The sequence below is a fragment of the Bombina bombina genome, chromosome 3 (assembly GCF_027579735.1).
Source record: "Bombina bombina isolate aBomBom1 chromosome 3, aBomBom1.pri, whole genome shotgun sequence".
Taxonomy (NCBI): domain Eukaryota; kingdom Metazoa; phylum Chordata; class Amphibia; order Anura; family Bombinatoridae; genus Bombina; species Bombina bombina.
This window is the reverse complement of record NC_069501.1, coordinates 497,453,557-497,476,871: the sequence shown is the minus strand read 5'-3', so window position 1 is coordinate 497,476,871 and position 23,315 is coordinate 497,453,557. Positions and strand designations below refer to the sequence as shown.

General features: G+C 39.1%; 1 protein-coding gene across 1 annotated transcript in view; it reads right to left on the bottom strand.

Moving 5' to 3' along the window:
- The window catches only part of LEMD2 (LEM domain nuclear envelope protein 2), a 29,539-nt gene that overhangs the window by 1,408 nt on the left and 4,816 nt on the right, over positions 1–23,315 (bottom strand). The window contains exons 3-8 of the mRNA XM_053706852.1: positions 13,401–13,476; positions 11,754–11,830; positions 11,589–11,668; positions 11,332–11,477; positions 1,772–1,873; positions 729–831 (exon numbers count right to left, since the gene is read on the bottom strand). Of these exons, the coding sequence (XP_053562827.1) occupies positions 729–831; positions 1,772–1,873; positions 11,332–11,477; positions 11,589–11,668; positions 11,754–11,830; positions 13,401–13,476 (584 nt within the window). The remainder of the gene's footprint in view (positions 1–728; positions 832–1,771; positions 1,874–11,331; positions 11,478–11,588; positions 11,669–11,753; positions 11,831–13,400; positions 13,477–23,315) is intronic.

The window sequence follows — 23,315 nt, the reverse complement described above, 5'->3', positions numbered from 1 at the left end:
GGGAATACCCATGATGCTATGCACGCCCCCAGCCCAATTCTGGGGTTAAAATAGTATGCTCTATCTGCATCATGAACAACATAAAATTGTGTTTCAGGTCCTTTTAAGCAGTAGGATTTCTTACCAGCCGATGAGCAATCAATCCTTAAAGGGACACTGAACCCAATTTTTTTCTTTCATGATTCAGATAGAGAATGAAATTTTAAGCAATATTCTAATTTATTCCTATTATCAAATTTTCTTTGTTCTCTTGCTATCTTTATTTTAAAAGCAGGAATGTAAATCTTAGCAGCCAGCTCATTTTAGGTTTAGCACCATGGATAGTCCTTGCTTATTGGAGGATTACATTTACCCACCAATAAAGCAAGAATAACCCAGGTTCTCAACAAAAAATGGGCTGGCTCCTAGGCATCACATTCCTGCTTTTTAAATAATGATAGCAAGAGAACGAAGACAAATTGATAATAGGAGTAAATTAGAAAGTTGCTTAAAATAGCCTGTTCTATCTGAATCATGAAAGAAAAGAAAAATGGGTTTAGTGTCCCTTTAATGCCTAGTTGTCCTCATACATGAACTTCTTATAAACTATTTGAAAATTAACTCTAAACACACTTTTTCATGCAAAAACGAAAAAACAAACAAAAATATATATAGGAAAAGTATGTTTAAATAGAATTTACATACGTACACACACTATTAATAGAAAACTGCATTACAAATGTTCTCACCTCTGTTGGGGCGGTATTAAAGTGTCCCTTACATGAACAATGCCAATGAAGGGGAAGTGCTCTTCACCCCGGAGCCAGTCTTTATGATGAGATTTGACAGCATCTTGTAAGGTAAAAGAAAATATAAGTCAATAGTTAAATTGTCTTCATCTCCATATACCCCTCCAAAAAACAAGCAAAAACCTCTCCATAATAATGTACACAATGCTTTTTTTTCCCTGCTCTACCACCTGCACTCCTTAAAACATAAAAAAAATATATGTGACTGAGTAGCACTATGTTCATGTTTTGAAAGGCACCAAAATATATATATGTGTGTGTCAGTGTGTGTCATAAAGATTTTATTTTCTGTTCACGCTCTATTTTCCACACTTCAGAGCTGTCCACCTGGTGAGCGCTGATAGAAAAGACTATACTTCCCCCAGGCCACAGACTAAAAACCCCTTTTGTTTCCATTTCTTTCAATCCAAAAGTGCAGGTTGCAGTGATTTAATTGGGCAGTGCAAATACAGCACTTACACTGATATCATATACATACTATTGGGTTAAGGCAGGGGTGGGCAAGAGGTAAGATCACGGTCTACCAGTGGACTGTGAGTGAATTGTGAGGTGACCGCCTGTATTTCCAAAGTCTGCATAGTAAGAGAAAGATTTCACCATCGTAGATGTGTGAGAAATCTCTTACTTATGCAGACTGCTAAACATGCCTATCAGCGCGCAGGACTCATATCGTGCCTCATGGGTATAGCATTACATATATATAACTTACATACGAGTTTCACGTGATCCTCAGCACCAAAATTCTACTACACAACCATCTTCACAAGAGACAAGAAGGCTGCTACAAGTGTGGTGAATGGATTGCAAAATGAATGACATATGAGCTGACCAATGATGGTGAATCATGGTGTTTTTTTTTTTTTTAGTTAGGTGACCACATCACTTGGAATAAAATTTGAGGTAGCCCTTGCCTTACAAAAGTCTGCCCACCTCTGGGTTAAGGGGAACAGTAACATACCAACATACATAGAACAGTAACATACCAATGATTTTCTCCACCATGTCAAACATTTGTTTCTCTTCCTCTTCCAACCTTCGCCAGTGATATCGCAGGATTAACAAGAATAGCCAGAGGATGAGGATAACTGAGAAAAAGAATAAGATCACTTACTTTTAAACAAGTAATACAATTTAGAACAGCTGAACTGCAACAATGTTCTTGTCATTCATTCAACACTAGGAAAACAGCAGAATATGAACCCTGCCAAACATTTTCTGTAAGTTTTAGATTACCTATAAACAGTGTTTAAATGCAAATATTTTTATGTTCAATAGAAAAATTAAAAACATTTTACAGTTTATTTTTTAATATGTGTACACAATATGAAATAGCTTGTAGAAAAGGAATATCCACGCTTTGGTAGAATGAATAAAAGTAATACTTTATTGTCAAATATTAAAAAACTTTGACATAGCCGAATACAAAGCTCAAAAAAGCGCAGCATATACAGCTTACGCGTTTCAGGAAACTCCCGTACTCATAGCCTAATACATGCATGCTCTGATTAGTTTAAACACAATATAAAAGACACAATGGAAGCCCCTAATTTCTAAATGGCACAGGAAACTACTTATAATGTTAAAGGGACATTATACACTCATTTTTTTCTTTGCATAAATGTTTTGTAGATGATCTATTCATACAGCCCATAAAGTTTTTTTTGTAAATTCTTTTTATAGTTTTGCTTATTTTTTTATGAACATTGCTCTGATTTTCAGACTCCTAACCAAGCCCCAAAGTTTTAGGAGAATACCGTCATATACCTACTCCAGCTTGCTCCTGTTTGTGTAAAGGGTCTTTTCATATGCCAAAGAAGAGGGAGGGTCTTATTTCCCACTTGCAGTGGGCTTTCCAGCTACCTTTTCAACAGAGCTAAACTGAGAGCTTCTAAGTAAGTTTTTATACAGTTTTATACTGGATTTTTATATCAGTATCTGTGCATATTATTCTTTATAGTAGTGTCTATTACATGCAGTTATATGAAAATGAGTGTATACTGTCCCTTTAAATAATTATTTAGGACACAAATTAAGCAAATTTTCCAAAATTTCTTCTCACAAGGTTGCTTGATCTAAGATCGACTGTGGGTTTTCAGATCTATATAAAAAAGGTACATTAAACGCGTTGCTGTTGTAATCTAAAATATTTAAGTGTGATTTAAAAAAAAAAATTTTTTTTTATAATAATTATATAGAATACTTTAGTCATTTTAACGGTATTTTATCTTAGACATTGTTTGGCCTTTCAAATTGTGCAGAAATTGAAGTGCAGACTGCAGACCTCACAACACAGTACACAGCCAACGTTTGAGCAATCTGGAAATTAAAAGGGACATGAAACCCAATTTTATTTAGATAGAGCATCCAATTTTCAACAACTTTCCAAATTTCCTCTTATCTAAATTTGTTTCATTCTACTGGTATCAACTGTTGAAGAAGCAGCAATGCATTGCAGAACGCATGGATTGAGCCAATAATATGAAGTACGTGTACAGCCTCCAATCAGCTGCTCCTGAGTCTATCTTGGTATCCTTTTCAACAAAGGATACAACGATAACAAAGCAAATTAGATAATAAAAGTAAATTGGAAAGTTGTTTAAAATCAAACGCTCTATCTGAATCATAAATCAAATTGGGTTCCAGATAGGTTAAAAAAAAATCAAGAAGCCCAATACTTTATAGAAACTGAAACTTTACATTAACTTTTAAGACATTTGTACAACTAATATGATATTAAACAAACATCTGCATATTATACTCAAGCTAACTATTGCTTTCAATGCATCAGTTCAGAATTTTTTGTGTTTGGTGCATATATATATATATATATATATATATATATATATATATATATATATATATATATATATATTTTATGATAGAGATGATAGAGATAGAGATGATAGAGTTGATAAGAGATGCTTTCATGGTGTCTCTGTGATGCACAAGAATTGTTCTATTGTTTTTAATGTTCTGTATATATCTATTTTAAGGGATGTGGTCGGACAGCATCACAGCATGGATACTCCAGTCGTATCAGTGTACATACATGTAACTGAAGTGTATCTCCAGTGATATCCTTATATGAATTTTCCATTACGATATCTACGTACACGGCCATGATCAGAATCTATATACACCAATGTGAATATCGTAATGAATGATTGGAGGGATGTAAAGGATTTTCTAGTCTGTTTAGTGGATGAGCCGTAATGCTGCCCGATCACTATGGTTTATATTTGACACAATGGTTTGTTATTCGGTCTCCATGCTAACGGACTGTGCTTGCCCGCGGTTGATGGCATGTCATGTCTGGTCGGATGGCGATTATATCATCAGCGGCGGACATAGTGAGTCTAATGAGACTGGCTTTTCAGGTTTTTAAAGCGGGTAGGAGAGACTGGGATAGTTGCTTTTAGGTTCATTCTATTTGTCATTACACAACATTTGACAAAGGTGCGAGGGGAGCACCAAAACGTTATGTCTGTTCTTATTTTGTAATGATGGATTAAACGCCAAGTTTTATGAAAAGACCAGCTAGTACCTTTTTTGTGAATTGGATCTCTATGTTGCTGTGGAAGTGCACCCTGGCTGCTGCAAGAATTGTAAGACTGTGCTTACCCTATTTTTTCCTTTTTTTTTTTAAATAATAGAATTAAACACATCAGAAGGGGGGGGGAGGCTTCTACATAAATGTAACCTTAAAGGGTCATTAAAAACTCCCCAAACTCTCCATATACATTAGGTGCAGTTTGTCACTTTTGTATTTTTATTTCTTTACACACACACACACACACACAAATCACAAGGGGCCCCATCAATTAAAACGCTGTCCTGAACAAGATATGAACACACAAATTGATTTGGCTGGGCACAATATAAATTTGTGCCAAGCCTTAAAGGGACAGTCTACACCAGAATTTTTATTGTTATAAAAGATAGATAATCCCTTTATTACCCATTCCCCAGTTTTGCATAACCAACAGTTATATTAATATACTTTTAACCTCTGTGATTATCTTGTATCCAAGCCTCTGCAAACTGCCCATTTATTTCAGTTCTTTTGACAGACTTGCAGTTTAGCCAATCAGTGCCTGCTCCCAGATAACTTCACAAGCACAGTGTTATCTATATGAAATACATGAACTAAGACCCTCTAGTGGTGAAAAACTGTTAAAATGCATTCTGAAAAGAGGTGGCCTTCAAGGTCTAAGAAATTAGCATATGAACCTCCTAGGTTAAGCTTTCAACTAAGAATACCAAGAGAACAAAGCAAAACTGGTGATAAAAGTAAATTGGAAATTTGTTTATGACATGCTCTATCTGAATCATGAAAGTTTTTTTTGGCCTAGACTGTCCCTTTAAGTTTAGCCACGAAGACCTGAAACAAGGGAGTGAGCTTGCTATGCATACTATCATACAACACTGCAATTGACCTATAACCCTGGTCAGATTAATATTTAAATATATTAAAATATATTTATATATTATAAAAGTTTGTGGTCTGAATCTCATAAAAAAAACAAACAGACTAATACTTGTAGAGAACAATAGAAAAACAAATTATGCTTACCTGATTTCATTTCCATCGTGGGGAGGAGAGTCCACAGCTTCATTCATTACTTTTGGGAATAAAGAACCTGGACACCAGGAGGAAGCAAAGACACCCCAGCCAAAGGCTTAAATACCTCCCCCACTCCCCTCATCCCCCAATCATTCTGTCAAAGGAACAGCCATAGAAATATCAGGGTATAAAAGGTGCCAGAAGATAAATTTAATTTAGGTCCGCCCACCGGAGCTACGGACGGGAGCCGTGGACTCTCCTCCCCATGATGGAAATGAAATTATCAGGTAAGCATAATTTATGTTTTCCAGCTAAAGGGGAGGAGAGTCCACGGCTCCATTAATTACTTTTGGGAAACATATACCCAAGCTTTAGAGAACACTGAATGAAACCGGGAGAGTAAAAAGGCGGATCCTAATCAGAGGGCACCACAGCCTGTAAAACCTCTCCCAAAAACAGCTTTCGCAGAAGCAAAAACATCAGATTTGTAAAAGTGTGTAAGAAGGACCAGGTAGCCGCCTTACAAATCTGCTCCATAGAGGACTCATTCTTGAAGGCCCAAGATGAAGCCACAGCTCTAGTTCAATGAGCCGTGGAGGCTTATGTCCCGCTGTCTCATAGGCCAAGCGAATCAAACTCCTCAACCAAAAAGACAAAGAAGTAGAAGAGGCCCTCTGCCCCTTGTGCTTCCCGGAATACACCACAAAAAAATGTAGACTTTCTAATATCCTTTGTAGCCTGAGAATAGAACTTCAAGGCACGAACCACATCGAGATTATGAAGTAACCTCTCCTTAGAAGACGAAGGGTTAGGACACAAAGGAGGAACAATTATTTCCTGATTGATGTTACGGTTAGACACCACCTTGGGAAGAAACCCCAAACCGGTGCGAAGAACCACCTTATCCGCATGAAAAATAAGGTAAGGAGGCTTGCATTGCAAGGCAGCAAGCTCCGATACTCTGTGTGCCGATGCAATAGCCAACAGGAAGAGAACCTTCCAGAACAGAATCTTAACGTCAATGGAGTGCATAGGCTCAAACGGAACCCTCTGCAATACCTTAAGGAGCAAGTTTAAGCTCCATGGGGGAGTAGACTGCCTAAAGAAAGGCCTGATTCTAGACAGAGCCTGAATGAAGGATTAAATGTCAGGAAGCTCAGCGAGTCTCTTGTGCAGCAAGACTGATAATGCCGAAATCCGTCCCTGTAACCGCTACACTACAGAAAATTTTGATGTTAAAAAGTGGGAGAAAGGGGGGAAGGAATATATGTAAAAACAATCTAAGGGATCTAGGTGTGTGATGTGTCAGGTGGGAGGCTGATCTCTGCACTAAAGCTAAAATTAACCCTGCAAGCTCCCTACAAGCTACCTAATTAACCCCTTCACTGCTAGCCATAATACAAGTGTGATGCGCAGCGGCATTTAGCGGCCTTCTAATTACCAAAAAGCAATGCCAAAGCCATATATGTCTGCTATTTATAAACAAAGGGGATCCCAGAGAAGCATTTACAACCATTTGTGCCATAATTACACAAGCTGTTTGTAAATAATTTCAGTGAGAAACCTAAAGTTTGAGAAAAAGTGAAAGATTTTTTTTATTTGATCGCATTTGGCAGTGAAATGGTGGCATGAAATATACCAAAATGGGCCTAGATCAATACTTTGGGTTGTCTACTACACTACACCTAAAATGAATCCTACAAACTTCCCTACTAGCCATAATACAAGTGTGGTGCGCAGCGGCATTTATCGGCCTTCTAATTACCAAAAAGCAATGCCAAAGACATATATGTCTGTTATTTCTGAACAAAGGGGATTCCAGAGAAGCATTTAGAACAATTTGTGCCATAACTGCACAAGCTGTTTGTAAATAATTTCAGCGAGAAACCTAAAATTGTGAAAAATGTAACTTTTTTTTTATTATTATTTGATCGCATTTGTCTGTGAAATAGTGGCATGAAATATACCAAAATGGGCCTAGATCAATACTTTCGGATTTCTTCCAAAAAAAATAAAAATATATCTATCTATCTATATCTCTCTCTATATATATATATATATATATATATATATATATATATATATATATATATATATATATATATATATATATATATACATACATACATACATACACATACACACACACACACGTCAAGGGATATTCAGGGATTCCTGAAAGATATCAGTGTTCCAATGTAATTAGCGCTAATTTTGAAAAAAAGTGGTTTGGAAATAGCAAAGTGCTACTTGTATTTATTGTCCTATAACTTGCAAAAAAAAGCAAAGAACATGTAAACATTGGGTATTTCTAAACTAGGGACAACATTTAGAAACTATTTAGCATGGGTGTTTTTTGGTGGTTGTAGATGTGTAACAGATTTTGGGGGTCACATTTAGAAAAAGTGTGTTTTCCATTTTTTTCATAATTTTATAATTTTTTATAGCAAATTATAAGATATGATGAAAATAAAGGTATAGTTAGAAAGTCCATTTAATGGCGAGAAAAACGGTATATAATATGTGTGGGTACAATAAATAAGAGGAAAATTACAGCTAAACACAAACACAGCAAAAATGTAAAAATAGCCTTGGTCCCAAACGGACAGAAAATGCTGTGGTCATTAAGGGGTTAAGGAACTAGCGGCAAGACCCTTCTCCAAACCCTCCTGGAGAAAGGACAGGATCCTAGATACCTTCACCTTGTGCCAAGGATATCCATGCTTCTCACACCAGGACAAGTAAGTCCTCCACACCTTATGGTAGATGCGACGAGTGACTGGCTTCCATACCTGAACTAAAGTGTCAATCACACTTTCAGAAAAACCTCTCTTGGCTAAGACGGAGCGTTCAATCCCCACGCAGTCAGCCTCAGAGAAACAAGATTTTGATGTTGAAAGGGATCCTGTTCCAGCAGATCCCTGTGACAGGGTAACCTCCATGGTGGAGAGGATGACATCCCCATCAGATTCGCAAACCACGTCCTCCGCGGCCACAATGGAGCAATCAGGATGGCCGAAACTCGCTCCTGTTTGATGTGTGCCACTACACAAGGTAAAAGTGGTAACGGTGGAAAAATGTAAGCTAGGCTGAATCCCCAAGCCACTGCTAAGGCATCTATCAGCTCTGCCAGGTGATCCCTCGATCTCGACCCGTATCGGGGTAGCTTGCAATTGAGTCTGGACGCCATGAGATCTATCTCCGGCGTTCGCCATCTGAAACAAATCTCCGCAAACACTTTGGGGTGAACAGACTATTCCCCCGGACGGAAGGATTGCCTGCTGGAATGTGAATCACTGAAAGCAAGCAGCTGTGGGACTCCGCCCACTCCAAAATCCGAGACACCTCCCTCATTGCTATGGAGCTCCTCATACCCCCCTGATGGTTGATGTAAGCCACCGATGTAATGTCGGTCTGGAATATGATGAAGCCGAACGACCCCAGAGCATTGTAAATTGCTCGAAGTTCCAGAATATTTATCGGAAGGAGAGACTCCTCCCGAGTCCATTTTCCTTGTGCCATCCTGGCACCCCAAACCAGCTCGCGTCCGTGGTCACAATCTCCCAGGACGGTCTCAAGAAGGATGTCCCCTTGACAGATGCTCCGGACGAATCCACCAAGAGACGGAGTCCCTGGTCCAAGCATCCATGGATATCTGCTGTGATACAATGCACAATTGAAAAGGTCTGAGATGGAACCTGGCGAAAGGGATGACATTTATGCTGAAGATGATGAGCCAGATCATCTCCATACATTGAGCCACCGAAGGGCTTGAGGAGGACTAAAGGGCAAGACAGGTGGACGCACTCTCCCTGCGTTTTTGATCTGTGAGAAATATTTTGATGGACATAGAGAGTCTATCATCATGCCCAGGAACTCCACCCTGTTGCTGGGAAGCAGGGAACTCTTTCCTAAGTTGATCTTCCAACCGTGAGATTAGAGCAAGAAAAGAAGAGCCCTCGAATGATCCTCTGCAAGGCTGAATGACGGCGCTTGGCCACTGCAAGTAGCACCCCCAGAACTTTTGCAAAGACTCCCAGGGCCGTCGCCAGACCAAAAGGAAGGGCCACAAACTGGTGGTCCAGAAACGCAAATCTTAGTAAGTTGAAGTGGTCCCTGTGAATTGGAACATGAAGGTTAGCATCCTTCAAGTCTATTGTCGTCATGAACGGCGCCTCTTGATCTAGGGGCAGAATAGATCTAATTGTTTTCATTTTGAACGATGGAACATCCAGAATCTTGTTTAAACACTTTAGGTCCAGAATCGAGTAGAACATGCCCTCCTCCTTTGGAACCACAAAAAGATTTGAATAATACCCTAGACCCCTTTCTGCTTGGGGTACTGGTACGATAACACCTACAGAGGAGAGATCCCTCACGCATTCTAGAAAGGCCTCTCTCTTTTCCGGTCTTGAAGACAGGTTTGACAGGAGAAATCTGCCCCTGGGCGGATGGGACCTGAATCCTATCCTGTAACCCTGGGCGACATCCTCCAGAACCCAAGTGTCCTGAACGTCCTGCAACCAGGCTTCGGAGAAGAGAGACAATCTGCCCCCTACTTGGTCCGGAGACCAGTCGAGGGCCGCCCCTTCATGCCGATTTTGTCTCAGCAGGCTTCCAAGTTCCCTTGGACTGATCCGCTTTTGCGGTGGGCTGCTGTCGCTGGGCCTTGTCCATACGAAAGGGACGAAAAGCTCCCTTGCCTCCCGTAACCGTGGATATGATAAGAGTCCAATCCTGGACCGAACAGAATTTACCTCCAATGACCGGGGCACTCACCACCACCTCCTATGACCCAGAATACAGAAACCACCTCGTCTCCTGCGCCGTTGATCAACAGAGGAAGTGGAGACCGCACCCGGTCACATGGAATGCCTCGCAGGACTGCCCCTGCACTAAGGAGAAAACGCGCCAAAAACGGCCGGGCAAATACTCCCGGAAGTCAATCTGAAAGTTTCACCATTGCCAGAGTCTCATCTCGCACATAATGCAGCAATCACACAAACACCCCTGTTCAATAATACCCTTAGGAATATTAACCCTTGATTCCATAAGATAAAAGGCGCCACACTGTGACCCTGTCTTCTGTGTTATCATTATGAATAAAAAAAGAAACCATCTTACCAGAATCTATGCCGTGGAACAGGAACACGGCCCTTCAAGTGTGACAGGTAGAAGCATCACTCCTGACATGGCCTTGTGAGTAGATAGCAGGCAGCGAAACTCGTCAACGCTGATTGCTTATGGAGCTGTTAATATGAGTCTGGATGGTTTTGCAGAAAGACTTTCCCTGCATCTCCGGACTCTAACTTTCATCCAGGCTCTCACAGAGGCTGACAGGACTACTTAAAACCCCAGTCCCATTTCGAAGAGTACTACCCTCCATAAGAGACTACTCCGAATCTTCAGCACTCCTCTGCCATCCTCCTGTGAAGGAAGGCAAATAATGACTGGGGGATGAGGGGAGTGGGGGTATTTAAGCCTTTGGCTGGGGTGTCTTTGCCTCCTCCTGGTGGCCAGGTTCTTTATTCCCAAAAGTAATTAATCTGTGTACTCCTCCCCTTTAGATGGAAATTAACATTCCTTATCTCTTCTATACCCCACTGGGAGTGAAATTCCTTCTGCTGGATGTGTTTACACAGCTTATCTATAGCTTAGACCTAAGGCCAGAAACTTTCAGAATAGGTGGGGACACCACAGGCTAAATCAAATGCCAATATAAAAGGTAAAGGAAATACCTGTAAACAATTTAATACAATTCAGCAGGTAAAGTAGATAATTGGGAACAAATTAGAGGGAAGAACATTTTTGAGTAAACTGTCCCTTTAATAAATTGAATATATTATTTATTAAGTTTATTTGCCCTTTTAAAACTTTTCAAGAAAATGTAGTTTTTGACTCTAAAAAAGAATTTTGCTAATCGCTGACTGATCAGCTTGTTGGGGTCACTTAGGTCACATAATTGTAATATTGCCTCACCCAAAACAGCAAGGAAGAGATTGGAGAGAGCAGTAAAGAATGCATTTTTCATTCTGCAGCCAATCCCAAGACGTGGCCGTGATGATTCCATACAGAAAGCAACATCTTTCTCAGAGACTATCTCTTCAGGGTCCCTGCCCCTCACCCTGTCCATACAAAAAGCAGAAGTGCATATTACTGTTGAAATATGTGTCATGCTGAGTTAATAGTGAATGGGAACAAAACAACATGATATACTGCTGTTTTTTATCACTCACCATATTCCCATATGTTTGTCGCTGGTCAGGACCCATTCCAGAGCAGCATCAAATTTCTCAGGTGGCTGGCCACTGACATTCTGTTAAGAATGGACATTGTTTAGGCCCATTATACTGCTGACATGAGGAGTCTGTAAGGTGATCATTTTTATTACAAATACTTACTGCCACGTGTTCCCTTGCTGTGTCGATAGGCACACATTTACTGCTCAGACCAGAAGGATTGCCACACTCAAACCTACCTATATATGAGGGGTAGGGGGAAAAAATAACCTTTTAAAGAAAGAAACACAGCCATCATACCAACATAGTAAAAGGTGTATATGTATGTATATATATATATATATATATATATATATATATATATATATATATATATATATATATATATATATATATATATATATATATATATATATATATATATATATACATATATACATACACACACACACATATCAGATTTAATTTCATCAAAACAAAAATATTATTGCAGTCAGTGGAAATTGACGATTCAATTTGAGCAAGCTATTACAGGGTTGAATTCTGTTTTCCCAAAGGCAACGGGAACCAAGTGTCTTCAGAGCAGTAAGCATCATTTTAAGAAGCTATTACTTGGAGGATTAATGCATTGGTTGAAAAAATTCTATTAAAAAACTTGCAGCCAGCACTTTGAGAATCCAGGCAACAATATAAATTATATATATATATATATATATATATATATATATATATATATATATATATATATATTTTGAGTGTTGGGGCTCTAGAGGTCCTATGATTTGCAGTTTTAAAAAAAAAAGGGAAAGTATTGCAGTATAAAATATTAAATTATGTGTAAGATACCAACCATGCATTATACTTTATTGAAGGGACACTAAACCTATTTTTTTTCTTTAACTATTCAGACAGAGCATGTAATTTTAAGCAACTTTCTAATTTACTCCTATTATCAATTTCTTTGTTCTGTTGCTATCTTTGTTTAAAAAGCAGGAATGTAAAGCTTAGGAGCCTGCCCATTTTGGTTGAGAACCTGGGTTGTGCTTGCTTATTGGTTTGCTAAATGTAGCCCCTAATAAGCAAGCGCTATCCAGGGTGCTGAACCTAAAATGGGCTGCCTCCTAAGCTTTAAATTCCTGCTTTTTAAATAAAGATAGCCAGAGAATGAAGAAAAAAAATATGATAGGAGTAAATTAGAAAGTTGCATGTTCTATCTGAATCATTAAAATTAAAAAAAAAGAAAAAGGTTTTAATGTGAAACACAATATTTTTTTCATGATTCAGATAGAGATTACAATTTTAAACAACTTTCCAATTTACTTTTTGCTTCATTCTCTTAATATCCATTGTTGAGAAGCATATCTTAATATGCTCAGTGGCTGCTGATTGCACATAGATGCCTCATGATTGGCTCACCCATGTGCATTGCAATTTCTTCAACAAAGGATATCTGAAGAAAGAAGCAAATTAGATAATAGAAGTAAATTGAAATGTTTAAAATTGTATTCTTTTTCTGTATTATGAAAGAAAAATGTTGGGTTACATGTCCCTTAAAGAGACCACAAAATACAGTACAATTGCATCATTAAAAAGTGTCAAGACTAAAAAGGTAAGTTTTTTTTTTCACAAAAGGAGTGAAATGTAAATTTTGATGAATTAAAGTGCCCCTATTTTTAATCAAATTTTTAAAAACAGGGCACTTTAGCATCAAAATTTACGTTCACTTTCAGTATATACTGTATGTGTGCCTTTACATACTTTCACACAATAGGAACAAAGTTAGTACTCTAATATGAATCTACTACTTACCAGCCTCCAATGACAGGAAGTCATAAAGTTCAGACAGGATTTGAAAGGTTATTTTCTTTTGTTCAGATTTGCAGTACTGGGTTAAAAATTAAACAACATTCCACGATTAAAGGACCACCCAATGCAGTAGAATTACATAATTAACAAGTGCATAATAAAGAGACAATACAATACAATTTATTTTTTCTCTTATTTTCCAGCCCCCTGCATCATGTGACAGACATCAGCCAATCACAGACTAGTATACCTATACCCTGTGAGCTTGTGCACATGCTCAGTAGGATCCTGTTCCCCAGAAAGTGTGAATAGAAAAAGACTGTGCAAAATTTGCTAATGGAAGTAAATTGTAAAGTGTCTTAAAACTGTATACTCTGAGTCATAAAAGTTTATTTTGACTTGTGTTTCCCTTTAACCATTTTAACAAAAACCTAGAGATTCTATAAAAAAACAGGGCTTGAGAAAGTGTCTGCTGTTCTAGTTTCCCAGCCCCTTTCACTGGGTGAAAGAATTAAGCAATCATATTCAAAATCATGTTAAATAGGAGTCAGTACACACCTGCCATCATTTTTAAAGTGCCTCTGATTAACCCCAAAATAGTTCAGCTGCTCTAGTTGGTCTTTCCTGAAATTTTCTTAGTCGCATCCCACAGCAAGAGCCATGGTCCACAGAGAGCTTCCAAAGCATTAGAGGGATCTCATTGTTAAAAGGCATCAGTCAGGAGAAGGGTACAAAATAATTTCCAAGGCATTAGATATACCATGGAACACAGTGAAGACAGTCATCAAGTGGAGAAAATATGGCACAACAGTGACATTACCAAGAACTGGACGTCCCTCCAAAATTGATGAAGAGACGAGAAGAAAAAACTGGTCTGGGAGGCTACCAAGAGGCCTACAGCAACATTAAAGGAGCTGCAGGAATATCTGGCAAGTACTGGCTGACGGCTGTGTGGTACATGTGACAACAATCTCACGTATTCCTCATATGTCTGGGCTATGGGGTAGAGTGGCAAGACGAAAGCCTTTTCTTACGAAGAAAAACATCCAAGCCAGGCTACATTTTGCAAAAACACATCTGAAGTCTCCCAAAAGCATGTGGGAAAAGATGTTCTGGTCTGATGAAACCAAGGTTGAACTTTTTGGCCATAATTCCAAAAGATATGTTTGGCGCAAAAACAACACTGCACATCACCAAAAGAACACCATACCCACAGTGAAGCATGGTGGTGGCAGTCAAAATGTGCCATGTTGATAGACTCATACCCAAAAAGACTGAGTGCTGTAATAAAATCAAAAGGTGCTTCAACAAAAGTATTAGTTTAAGGGTATGCACACTTATACAACCATATTTTATTTTTATATTTTTTCTTCCCTCTACCTAAAACATTTCAGTTTGTTTTTCAATTGAGTTGTACAGTTTATAGGTCACATTAAAGTGAAGGTAAATACAAACGCTCTATTCTTAAAAATTAAATATATCAAGGCAAATAAATATAAGTTTAATTCATCAATATTTCTAAATCTTAATATTACCTGCGATATCCTATGTTATTCTCATCTACTCAGCTATCCGAAAAACAACCCGTCAATTTTTTTTTTTTTTTTAAAAACAACGATCACGTTGTGCAGCCAACCAATTGATTCTCTGGCCGTTAGGCGGCCGTCAATTTACGTCATCATGGTCTGGTTCGTGATGCGCATGCGTAACAGTTTCTAAATTGCAGTTCCCAAGCGTGCGCGTTCACGCTTCACGCATGCGCATTATCCCCTATTTATTGTAGGCATAGCTTTGACCGCAAAAAAAAAAGAACCAGTCTCTATGTTGGCAAATATAGTATTGAATGAATCTCGTTACTCATTCAATACTATGTTGCAAAGTATTGACGCATGCGTAGTATAGAATGGATGCTCGATGTGCACGAGCCGAGTATACACGTATAGAGCGGGTGGGACCGCTCTATACGTCACGGTATCCTAAACCAGGAAATAGTGAATGGGAGGAGAAACGGAAAGGAAGCGTAAGAAAAATATAGATATAAAATTACTTAAATCAATAATGTTTTTTCAAAAATAAAGCTAGCGACTTGATTTAAGTTACTAAAAGGGTTGTAAATAGGATTGATGGGTACAAAAACTTTACCTTCACTTTAAAGGTCGAAAAAGTTCTGAAATGATTTAACTTTGTCCCATTTTTTTACATCACAGAAACCTGACATTTTAACAGGGGTGTGTAGACTTTATTTCCACTGTATGTGTGTGTGTGTGTGTGTGTGTATGTATGTATATATATTATTTTTTATTTAAGACACGATGAGTCCACGGATCATCTTAATTACTAATGGGATATTCACCTCCTGGTCAGCAGGAGGAGGCAAAGAGCACCACAGCAGAGCTGTTAAATAGCTCCTCCCCTCCCTCCCACTCCAGTCATTCTCTTTGCCTACGTTAGTGATAGTATAGTTAGTATAGATTCTTCAATCAAGAGTTTATTATTTTTAAAGTAGTACCAGATTGTGCTACTTTGTCCTGGGGTGTAGCCGTAGTCCATATCAGTCTCTACAGTAAAGCTTTTGGTGGCTTTAAAGCAATGGGAACTTGTGGGACATAATTCTCACTGCGTCTCCCATACATGGTTTGCTGCCCTGCTTGTAAAAGTCTAAGGAAAGAGAATATATTCAGTACTTTTTTTGTTCCACAGGCCAATGTGAGGAAGAAGACATCGCAAGCCGGGTGGGCTGCCCTCCTGCCGGGCAGATTTCTGAAGTAAGTGCTAAATTCTTTTTTCTGGTAAGGATACATACACTGCAAAATTTAGCACCCTATATACCCTACATTGGACACTAGATAAATCTGGCCCTAAGAGAGAGGGGGACAGTTTATCTGGCAGGGCATGCAGGCACTGGAGGATACGGGGAAGTGGCTCTGTTTTTTGTTATATTCTAGCATGTTTGCAGCTCCCAAAGGCTTATTTTACTTTATAGCCGTCTGGGAGGTTTATCCTTACACGTTAAAGGTATGTAGGGTAGGTGCAGTGCTAGTTCCGTTGGCTTTATTCATATTAGTAGCCGACCGGGAGATAATTTGTTCAGAAGTATGTCTGTTGCAGCATGACTGTATTTATCATATGTAAAGACGCGGCTGCTATTTACTTTTTGCCGCCCGGGAGTTTGATCTGGAGACGCCCACGATGGGCGGGGCTAAGTTACGTGCCATTGTTGACATTCCTTTTTCTCCTTCCTGGGTGGTTAGAGTGAGCGTTTCTGTGCACCGGAAGCCTCCTCTGTCGTGCTGCGACTATGCAGCGGAGAGGTTTCTATCATTACAGGAACGTCTTCAAGTGTTGTGGATGCCTTTCTCTGCTGCGCTGATGCAGCCGAAAGGCTTCTACTTTTTGCACTAACATTGAGTACTGTGGATACCTTCTCTGCTGCGAGGTGAAACATAGATGCAGCAGAGAGGATTATCATAATCAGTACGATTTTAGGGTATTCTGGGCTATTGGTGCCTTTTTGGCTGCATTGTAGATCAGGCAGCAAAGAGGATTTACTCTGTTTACTCTCAGTACGGATCAAGCGTGCTGAGTAGTCTGGATGCCGTCTCTGCTGTGTTGTTAGTACAGCAGAGAGGCTTTACACGCATTGACTAATTATATTACAGAAGTCAGAACAACTACTATTTATTTATGTTTCATTCGATGTCTTGATGAATCCCTACAAGATTTAAATGGGGTCTGGAGATCTTTATCTCTCTAAAAGACTCTGTTAAAAATAAAGTAGTGTTTTTAACATCTAAAGAGACAGTACCATCCGTTTTTAATAAACAAATTGTTAGTTATATAGGATGCAAGAGTCCTTTCTCCTTATTAATGGTATGTACAATGTAAGGGAACTAGGTTAGAATGTTTCCTTTATCATTTAAAGTCACTGTAATTTTGGTAATAATATTCAGTTTTATTGAACAACAAGTGAATAAGGAGGTTATTTTTACGGTTTGTCTTGAGACTTTTGTGAATTGTCTAAAGTCTTCTGTTTTCCATGTACTATAAGGTTTTTGTTTAAAAAAATAAATTAAAAAAAATAATTATTCAGAGCCGACATTGCCTTGGATGTTTCTGAAGCTTTCGGCAATGTTCAATATTTTATGCAGCCATCCCCTCAAGTGTCCTAAAATCTTAGCGTCCGTTCATCCAGTACCCTGCGCTTCCTTCTCGACTCCACTTGGAGTTATCTTGCCAGACATCGTTTCCATCTGGGCTTGTCAGGTGTGTTGTCGGCTTTTCCCATGCTGCAGGGAGAGCGCAAGAGGAAGAATAAATATTCAGTGAGTGAGGTTTCTGTCACTGTAGACTACTTGCTTAGAGGTTCCCTCCAAGTTACATGAGGAAGGGGCTACTTTGGTAGTAAGATCTCAGTTCTGACGGTATGATTCCTCACGCTGATACTGAAGTAGTATCTTCAGTTTTAAGCTCTCTCTGCTCCGGTTATTACTAAGGAGTTTTTAGCTATTCTGGAACGACATTTCGGTCGTTGTTAATTTTATGTGGTACCAAGATGCGGTACCATACCTATATTGACAGAGAGGTTTTTAGTAGAGGACCTCTCAAGGAGTCTTGGAAGACAATTCCATACTGACCAGGAGACTTTTATCCCTATAGAGGATAGCTATTCCCTTTCGGGATCCCATAAATATTGGGGTAGTGGGTTAATTCAAGATGACATCCCAGGTTGGTATTACTGCCTTTTATGGCAGCAAACTAGCTCATACGTTGTCTGGTTCTATTCAGACAGATAGTGCTTGGGGCAGATAGTTCAGCATGCTAGGGCACTGTGGGTAAGCTCTGTAACAACCCAAGGGCTGCAGGTTTGGTCTCCAATACGGTCAATAACATGAGCAGCGCCTTGAGACCCTTATGGGTGTTCTGCCGTGCTTTATAAGTAAAATAAATATATATATATATATATATATATATATATATATATATATTATCTAGAATCAGATAGAGACTGGGTTCCTTTCATAGGTGGGAGTCCTCTCCCCCCTGGGAGTGATATCTCCGGTTCAGGGTCTGAGATTTATTTCAATCTGGTTGTGGTTCCGAAGGAGGAGGAAACCTTCAGACTAAATTTAGATTTCTAGAATCTAAAAAAAAACAACCAATTTCCGTCCTAGGTGGAATCTATTTGTGCCATCCTTCCTTTTGATACAGGAGGATCATTTTCTGACAAGTTTAAAAGGACGGGTATCTGCATGTTCCCATCTATGGGACCATTGCAAGTTTCTATGGTTTGCCTTTCTGGACAAATATTTCTAGTTTGTGTCTTTTTCTTTGGTTTTGCCACAGTTTTCAGAATAGAAGTCAGGAAGTGTTTGAGTCCTAAGTTTAAGGTAATTTCTGGGATCTATGTTAGATTCCCTATCAATGAGGTCTTTTCTGATAGATGTCAGGAAGTCAAGGATTATTGATACTTGTCTTGTTCTTTGGTTTTCATGGTGCATTGCAGCACCATACTTAGATTACATCCTAGTCCAGGCGGCTTTGTTACAACAAACACTCTCGCTCTCGGACATGGGTTCTCCTTCCTGCTTTCTCACGAGTGGAAGGTAATTCGGGGAAGGTTTGTCTGTGTGAATACTACTGGATCAGGAGATAAATTATTCTTTTTCATGGTGGTTCTCTCTAGATTATCTTTCCCAGGGAACCAGTTTTCGCAGATCCTCTTGGATGATTGTGACAATAGACACCAGCCTTCTAAGATGAGGAGAGTTCCCTAAAGGCTCAGAGAGTTTGGACTCAGTCAGAGCCTGTTCTTCCTATAAACATTCTGGAGCTGAGAGCGATCTTCAATGCTTTTCTGGTCTGGCCTCAGTTAGCCTAGGTCCAGTTTATCAGGTTCCAGTCGAACATCATAACTTCAGTGGCTTACATCAATCATCAGGGAGGAACGACGAGTTCCTTAGCAATGACAGGGGTAACCAGAATATTCCAGTGGGCGGAGACCTACTCTGGTTGTCTATCGGCGATCCATATCCCAGGGGTGGACGTCTGGGAGGCGGATCTTCTGAGCAGGCAGACATTTCATTCGGGGAGTAGGGGACTCCATCCAGAAGTGTTCGCCAATCTGATTCTCAAGTGGGGTCAGCTGGAATTGGATCTCATGGCATCTCGTCAGAATGCCAGGCTACTGAGATTCAGGTCGAGGTCCAGGGACCCCCAGGCGGATCTGATAGATGCTCTGGTGGTCCCTTTGGTCCTAAAGTCTAGTATTCCTATTGTCTCCGTTTGCTCTTCTTCTTCGGGTAATGCTCAAATCAAACAGGAGAAGGCTTCGATGATCCTCATATCGCCGACCTGGCTTCGCAGGATTGGATATGCAGATCTAGTGGAGATTGCATCTCAGTCTCCTTGGAGACTCCCGTTGAGGAAGGACCTGATTCAGGGGCCCTTCCTTCACCCAAATCAAGTTTCGCTGAAGCCGACTGTTTGAAGATTGAACGCTTAATTTTAGCCAAGCAGGGATTTTCTGATTCGGTCATAGAGACCATGCTTCAGGCTCGTAAGCCTGTAACTAGAGGGATTTACCATAAAAATTTGGCATAAATCTCTCTAGTGGTGCGAATCCAAGGGCTACTCATGGAGTAGAGTTAGGATTCCTAGTATTTTGTCTTTCTCCAAGAGGGGGTTGGAGAAGGGTTTATCGACTAGCTTCCTAAAGGGTCAGCTTTTGGCCTTATCTATTTTGTTACACAAATGCCTGGCAGATGTCCCAGTAGTACAATCTTTTTGTCAGGCCTTGCTCAGGGATCAGGCCTGTGTTCAAACTAGTTACTCCTCCATGGAGTCTTAATTTAGTTCTCAAAGTTCTTCAAGGGGCTCTTTTTGAGCCTAGGCATTCCATAGATATTAAGTTGTTATCTTGGAAAGTTTTATTTCTTGTTGCTATTTCTTCTGCTCGGAGAGTGTCAGAGCTCTCGGCATTGCAGTATGAGTCTCCTTATCTTATTTTCCATTCAGATAAGGTAGTTTTACGTACTAAGCTAGGATTTCTTCTTAAGATTGCATTTTGATCGGAACATTAATCAGGAAATTGTTGTTCCTTCTTTGTGTCTTAGTTCTTCTTCTCAAAAAGAACAACTTCTGCATAATTGAGACGTAGTCCGTGCTTTAAGGTTTTATCTGCAGGCGACTAAGGACTTTCGTTAGTCTTCTTTTTGTTGGTGATTTTCTCAGGCAAACGTAAGGGACAGAAAGCTACGGCTATTTCTCTTTGGCTGTAGAGTATCATACGTTTTACATATTAGACTGCTGGACAGCAGTCTCCAGAGAGGGTTACGGCTCATTTCATGAGGGCTGTTGCTTCCTCTTGGGCATTTAAAAATGAAGCTTCTGTAGAACAGTTTTGCAGGGCTGCAACTTGGTCTTCTCTTTACACTTTTTCCCCCCAAAGTTTTACAAATCTTTCACTTTGGCCTCGGCTAAGGCCGCTTTTGGGAGAAAGGTTCTTCATGCAGTGGTGCCTTCCGTTTAGGTTCCCTGTCTTGTCCCTCCCATATCATCTGTGTACTCTAGCTTGGGTATTGAATCCCATTAGTAATTAAGATGATCCGTGGACTTGTGTCTTAAAAAAGAAAATGTATGCTTACCTGATAAATTATTTATTTTTTGACATGATGAGTCCACAGCCCCCCCTGTTCTTTTAGACAGGTTGTGGGTTATTGTAAACTTTAGACACCTCTGCACCTTGGCTTTTCCTTTCTCTTCCTAACTTCGGTCAAATGACTGGAGTGGGGAGGGAGGGGAGGAGCTATTTAATAGCTCTACTGTGGTGCTCTTTGCCTCCTCCTGCTGACCAGGAGGTGAATATCCTATTAGTAATTAAGATGATCCGTGGACTCATCGTGTCAAAACAGAAATACATTTATCAGGTAAGCATACATTTTCATATTCTCATATATATATATATATATATATATATATATATATATATATATATATATATATATATATATATATATATATATATATATATATATATATATATTCACACACACGCACACACTGTGACGCACGCACGCACACTATATATCATCAATATGTTTTTACATCTCATCATTTTTTACTGTTTACAAATGTTTTTTTTACTGTTTTTAAATGCTATTTATAAAACTATTTTGTTTTTAATGTCATTTCTATAATGTTTTAGAAAATATCTTCTTTTTAGTGAGATTTTCTGTCTATTAAATATATGTGGTTTTATCATTACCTTTCATCCAATTGTATAAACTCTTAATTGTACTCTATCCTATTGTTCTTATTTATAAATGTATTGTATTCACAATGTGAATTACATTAGAGGTATATACACCTATCGATATGGACAATCCGTAATACTAGTAGCTTTTATTTATTTTAGATTTAATGTAGACTTGAGCATATTAGTATAAATTGACAATAAATCAATATCCTCTTTATATATCAGAACTACATGTCCCAGAATTCCATCATGCAACCGGCTGTGACCTCAGAGCCTGAACCGGAAGTGAAATAGTCAGTAGCCACCATCTTTATTAAGGGCATTAGAGGATTGCCATGATACATGTAATGGCATTTTAAGGCGGGAAATTACAGGAAGTAAAAGAACCAGTAGCCACTATCTTTCTTAAGGGCATTAGAGGATTGCCATGATACATGTAATGGCATTTTAAGGTGGGAAATTACAAGAAGTAAAAGAGCCAGTGGCCACCATCTTTATTAAGGGCATTAGAGGGTTGTCATGATACGTGTAATGGCAATTTAAGGCGGGAAATTACAGGAAGTAAAAGAGCCAGTGGCCACCATCTTTATTAAGGGCATTAGAGGGTTGTCATGATACATGTAATGGCAATTTAAGGCGGGAAATTACACCCATCTTGATTGGTCCCTATAGGCTATTTAAGCCATACTTTCACCAGCAGTAGACATCTTTAGAAAGGCCCAGCTTTGGGGCGGAAACGCGTTGATGTACATGTAATAAGTAGTTACTGCTCGAGTTTACATATAGGGTAAGCCTATTTTCAATTAAGTTTATATTTATATAAGCGTTATTGCACTGTGATTTTTGGATCCTATTGGATTTCTTATTTACTTTTTTCAATTGATTCACTTCTCTCCAATTTTTTTTTTAATCATATTTTTGACAACCATCTTTATTTTGATTTTTGATTTCTTGGATACCCCATCATACACAAAGGATTAATTGGATTCACAAGGGCACCGGATCTGTTACACAGGACATTTGTTAAGGATATCATCACTTATTAAGACTTTTTATATCATATGGTCTCACTTTGGGAGCTTGCATCTGTTTGGATGTTGGCGCTGTATATGCACTTTTAAACAGGTAATGAAAAATACTAGCAAGGTAGGTGAAGGGATATGAAGCCAAATATGAAGGTGTATTTGCAGTACATTTGGGATTAATATCATTTGGCCAAAATCAGTCATTAAATCTTCCATTCTATGTGACATAGACATTTTATTCTTTAACAATAAGGCAGTGTTGCAGTGCTTTCTAGCAGTAATTGAGTCATCCAGATGTTCCGGGTCACCCCTCAGGTAATGCCGTCAGTAGGGAAGAGATAACTGTACATATTGGGGTACTCAATCGTGAGATCGAGTTACAGAGTTGTTTGTGAAATTTTTAGCTCCCTGTCTGCAAAGGGTAATTAAATTTCGTAGTAACAGTGAGGAGAGGGAGTTTGATCCCAGCAAAGATTTACGGAGGAGTGAGGCAGAAACACCTGAGTGCTGTTTGTGTAGATCGGCAGCTTCTGATGTTTCCATAAGGTCTTGCAATCAGCATGCTAGTTAGGGAGTGAGGGAAAATTCCTAGCTCTATAACTAGAGTGCGTTACATACGTATATATATGCAGTGACAGC